Source organism: Excalfactoria chinensis, chromosome 3, assembly GCF_039878825.1.
Source record: "Excalfactoria chinensis isolate bCotChi1 chromosome 3, bCotChi1.hap2, whole genome shotgun sequence".
NCBI classification, from domain to species: Eukaryota; Metazoa; Chordata; class Aves; order Galliformes; family Phasianidae; genus Excalfactoria; species Excalfactoria chinensis.
The window spans coordinates 101,690,792-101,695,229 of NC_092827.1; the positions used below are offsets into that span (position 1 = coordinate 101,690,792).

The 4,438-nt window shown below is 59.6% G+C and overlaps 1 protein-coding gene across 1 annotated transcript; it reads right to left on the minus strand.

The window, feature by feature from the left end:
* Positions 1-1,498: 1,498 nt before the first annotated feature.
* On the minus strand, positions 1,499-3,416 carry FOXA2 (forkhead box A2). The gene is made up of 2 exons (XM_072333022.1): positions 3,330-3,416; positions 1,499-2,746 (listed from the first exon to the last, which is right to left on the minus strand). The coding sequence occupies exons 1-2, from the start codon at positions 3,414-3,416 to the stop codon at positions 1,499-1,501; spliced, it is 1,335 nt and encodes a 444-aa protein (XP_072189123.1).
* Between the last annotated feature and the right edge of the window lie 1,022 nt (positions 3,417-4,438).

Sequence of the window (4,438 nt, forward strand, 5' to 3'; positions counted from 1 at the left end):
TACAATCGTGTGTGTCCTTGCCGTATAGAGACAGACAGATTGCTGCCTGGATCCCGGTTTTGTTTTTGGGGAGGGTTTTTTTTTCATTGTTTTTTCTTTCTTTTTTTTTTTTCCCCTCTCACCCCCCCCCCCCCCCCCCCCCCCCCCCCCCCTTTTCACCCCCTCCCCGTTCACCTCCCCCTTTCCCTGTTCCCCTTTCTCTATCCGTGGACAAAGCGGAATTTTAAGAAGGATTTGAATGTTATTTAGGAAAGTAACATCTACGACGGCCGTAAACGCGTGGGAAAAACAACAAGTGGTTGTGAAAACGGGCACGAAAAGAGGGGAAGAAATGACAACATCGCCCTCGGATAGGTGCCGCTGCCCGGGCGGTGGGGCTGCGAGCGGACGGGAGGGCTTTAGGGCAGAAAGAAGCAGCGCTTCTCTGGACGTACCGCTCCCGGCAGGGCCGTCCTCCCGACCCTCATCGTTAACACCGTTCAGGCTACTCTCTTTTAGCGGCCCCAGACGTGCGCTTTGGTCCCCCGACGGCAGTGCGAGCGCGGCCGCGCATCCCCGCTGCCCACCGTCCCATCTCAAAGGGTACAGCCCTCCCGGGTCGGCTTTTCATCGTTGACCCCCCCGACCCCCCACCACCCACCCGGGCTGGGTGCGCTTCGGCCAGTCCTTCCGAGGGCAGCGGCAGGGAGAAAAGGGGCCGGGAGAGGCACGGCCGCGCCGTCGGGCTGCACGGCCGGGGGGAGGAGGGCGAATCCCGGCAGAACAGAGATGCAGGGGGAAAAAAACCGCCAATAACACTTTAATAGAGTTCTGTGGCAACCTGGCTAGTCGCTACCAGAATACACATTTATAAGCCATAAATAAAGCATACAGAAACGATAAATTAATCAGATCCAAGTAGTTTACTCTCCCGGTAACATCAAGCGTTTGTTTCAATTACAATAATCTATCCTGACTTGGTTTGTTGTATTTTTTTTTCCTTTTTTTCTTTCTTTTTTTCCCCTTCCCCTTTGTACAATTTTACAAGGTTTCCCATCCTCAGATCCCAAACTCACATTGGGTTTCCCACCGAACGAGGGCTTCATTTTCTTTGCGTCCTTTTTTGTCCGCTTGGGGTTTGGTTATTTTTTTTTTCCTCCCCTTTTCCTCATCACTTCCACACCAAAAAAATAGATATATTTCAACCTCCTTGCAACGACGACAACGAAAAAAATAAGAAACCAGCCCCAAGAGGAAAACCCCTCTCCCCTACACCCCCCTCCCGCCAAACCAAACCACCCCGCAAGGCAAACCGAGGGGACTGCAGGGTTAGGGGTAGGGGTGGCACACGAGGTGCGCCCGCTGCTCCCCGAGTGGATGCAACCACCTGGAGCTAGCAAGGAACAAAACAAAAGTAGATAGATAGCTATATGGGTAGGTACCGTGCTCAGCAGCGTTCACAGTCCATCGCGCTGCTAGGGGGACTGCGCGGGGTGAGGGGGTTTTTCCCCCTTTGCCTTTAGGAGGAGTTCATGATGGGCCGGGAATACACACCTTGGTAGTAAGAAGTCTCTCCGGCCAAAGGGGAGGACTCCAATGGGTTTTTGTTCATTACCGGCCCCATGGCCAGGCTGGCGGGCACGGGTGAGGCGTAGCCCGAGTAGTGCATCACCTGCTCGTAGGCCTTGAGGTCCATTTTGTGCGAGGGATGGTGGTGGTGGTGAGGGTGGTGGTGGTGCTGCTGCTCGGAGGACGACATCAGGTTGTTGATGGAGAAGGGGTGGTTGAAGGCGTAGTGGTGCTCGGGCTTGAGGTGGGCGTCATGGGGCAGCCCGGCATGCGGCGGGGCCAGCAGGTGCTGTGCTGGAGAGGCTGCCGATGGCTCCCCGGGGCTCGGCCCCGCCGCCGCACCCTTCAGCTCAGCCAGGGCACGCTTGTGGTCCCGGCACGGCGAGGCACTCGCTGGTGACTCGGCGCCCGCTGAGCCCTCGGAGCCCCCCGAGGAGCTACCCTCCCCTAGGGGCTGGCTGGGGGGCTGCCCCGGCCCCTTCTTGCCCCCACCGCCGTCCTTGGTCGCCAGCTGCTTCTCACACTTGAAGCGTTTCTGGCGCCGCAGGTAGCAGCCGTTTTCAAACATGTTGCCCGAGTCGGGGTGCAGCGTCCAGAAGGAGCCTTTGCCTGGCTTATCTGGGGAGCGGGGCACCTTGAGGAAGCAGTCGTTGAAGGAAAGTGAGTGGCGAATGCTGTTCTGCCAGCGCTGTTGGTTCTGGCGGTAGAAGGGAAAGAGGTCCATGATCCACTGGTAGATCTCACTCAGCGTCAGCATCTTGTTGGGCGACTGCTGGATGGCCATGGTGATGAGTGAGATGTAGGAGTAAGGGGGCTTGGCGTGCGTGTAGCTCCGCCGGTACGTCTTGGGGTCCCGTGAGCGGTTGAGGTTGGATTGCCCATAGATGGGGCTCATAGAATTCATGTTGGTGTAAGGGGCCAGGGCGTTCATAGAGCCTGCTTGACCTCCCATGGGGCTCATGCTGGGGCTCAGGTGGGCACCCATCCCAGCCACACCAGCCGAGCCCATGCCAGCCATGGCCCCCGCACCTGGGGACATGCCAGCGAGTGAAGGGCTCATGCCCGTGTTGGCGTAGGACATGTTCATGGAGGTGGCTGCCGTCATGTTGGCTGTGGTGCTCATGGCCGACATGGTCATGTACGTGTTCATGCTGTTCATGCCCAGCCCCGCATTCATGTTGCTCACCGAGGAGTAGCTCTGCATGGACAAACGAGAAAGAGAAGGGAGATTTGGGGGGAATGGAAATGAGTGCAGTTCCCAAGTAAGGCACCCCCAGCCCAGCCCAAGGAAGTTCCTGCAGCTCTGGGGCTTCGAGGTGGGAAGGGTTAAACCCCCGGGGGGCATCAGCAGGAGGTGGGGGGTGCTGAATCGCTCATTAATGGGAAAAAAAAAAAAAAAAAAAGAAAAAAAAAAAAAGAAAGAAAGAAAGAAAAGAAAGAAAGAAAAAAAAAAAATTAGATACTGAAAAAGTCGGGAACTCAGCGAGCTCAGAGGATCCGAGCTGGAGGAAAAGAGACAATCCCGAGCAAAGCGAGAAAAATACCTTGGGTGGGGGGTGGGGGGGAGGGTAGGGGGAAAGGAAAAAACGCAAATCGCTGCCCGGCAGCCCCACTCTTTCCTGGGGTGGGGGGGCGGCCCCGCTGCCCCCATCGCCCCCGCTGTCCCCCAGCCGCAGTTCGGCATCTCGAGAATATTTGGTGACAAAGTTGAGATTTCCCCCCAGTATCCCCGCGCGGGGATCGGGCCGCCCGGCTCACTCCCCACCCCCCCACCCCCTTACCTCGGGCTCCCCGTAGTAGTTGCTCCAGTCCGTGTGCTCATGGCCTTCCATTTTCACCGCTCCCAGCATACTGGAAGTGGAGTGCATGGCAGTTTAAAATTTAACAGACACAACAAACGACGACGCAGAGAGAGAGAGAGCGATCCCCCCCCCCAAAAAAAAAAAACTCGCCAGCCCTCCCTCCCCTCTGCCGCGCTCCCTCCGTCGGAGCCGCTGGAGGAGGAGGAAGAGGAGGGAGGGAGGAAGGGAGGGGGCACCGCCGGGGCCGGGGTTTTTTTTCGCCGCCGCTCCTTGGGTGGGTTTCCGCAGAGCTTCGCGGTGAAGAGTCGCCCGGAGGCGATGGAGGAGCCGGAGGAGGAGGAGGAGGAGGAGGAGGAGGAGGAGGGAGGAGGGAGGAGGGAGGAAGAAGAGGAGGAGGGAGGAAGAGGAGTACAAGTGCTGCAGTGACGTGGGTGCCCGAGTGATATAGCACGGAGCGGCCAAGCAAGCCTCCAATCCCCAGGTCCTCGGCTGCCCATTTGAATAATCAGCTCACACCTAGGCGGGAGCGGCTGCTCCGCGGCCCCCGACCCGCACCCCGGAGCGACTCCCGGAACCACCCCGCGTCTCCCCCCGCCCCCCGCAACGGGAGGGGTCCTACGGGACCCCCATTCCAGCCGCACTCCGATGGGAGGTGTCCCCTCGCAAAGCCCAAGCAGAGCGGTCCCCCGATCCCCCTCCGACGGCCGCAGCCCCCCGAGCCACACTCACCTTTCTCCCCGCGGCTGCTCAGCCTCAGGCCGCCTTCCTCCCGGCCGTGGCCCGGCTCTGCCTCATGCCTTCCCGCGGCTCTGCCTCAGGTACCTACAACAATTTCGTAACTAAAACAAACAGGAAGGGCAGGGGAAGGCGGGAGCTGGGAGAGGGGAGCGCGGCGGGTCCGGGCTCAGCGCCGTCGGGGAACACGCAGCCAGAACGGGGCCCGATGGGCGCCGTCGGGGAAGCGCCGCTCCGCACCCACGGACGGACCCACGGACGCTGCTCGAGTGTAGCCGTCGGGGAGCGGCTGCCTCCGTCCCTCCCTCCTTCCTTCTCTCCTTCCCTCCTTCCAGGGAGGAAGCGCAGCCCCC

What these genes read in the sequence shown, in the direction of transcription:
- FOXA2 (XM_072333022.1), bottom strand. Translation starts at nt 3,416, where the DNA reads ATGCACTCCACTTCCAGTATGCTGGGAGCGGTGAAAATGGAAGGCCAT. An exon ending in ACTACTACGGGGAGCCCGAG is followed by an intron (nt 2,747 to 3,329) that starts GTAAGGGGGTGG and finishes TTGTCCATGCAG; the next exon opens with AGCTACTCCTCGGTGAGCAA.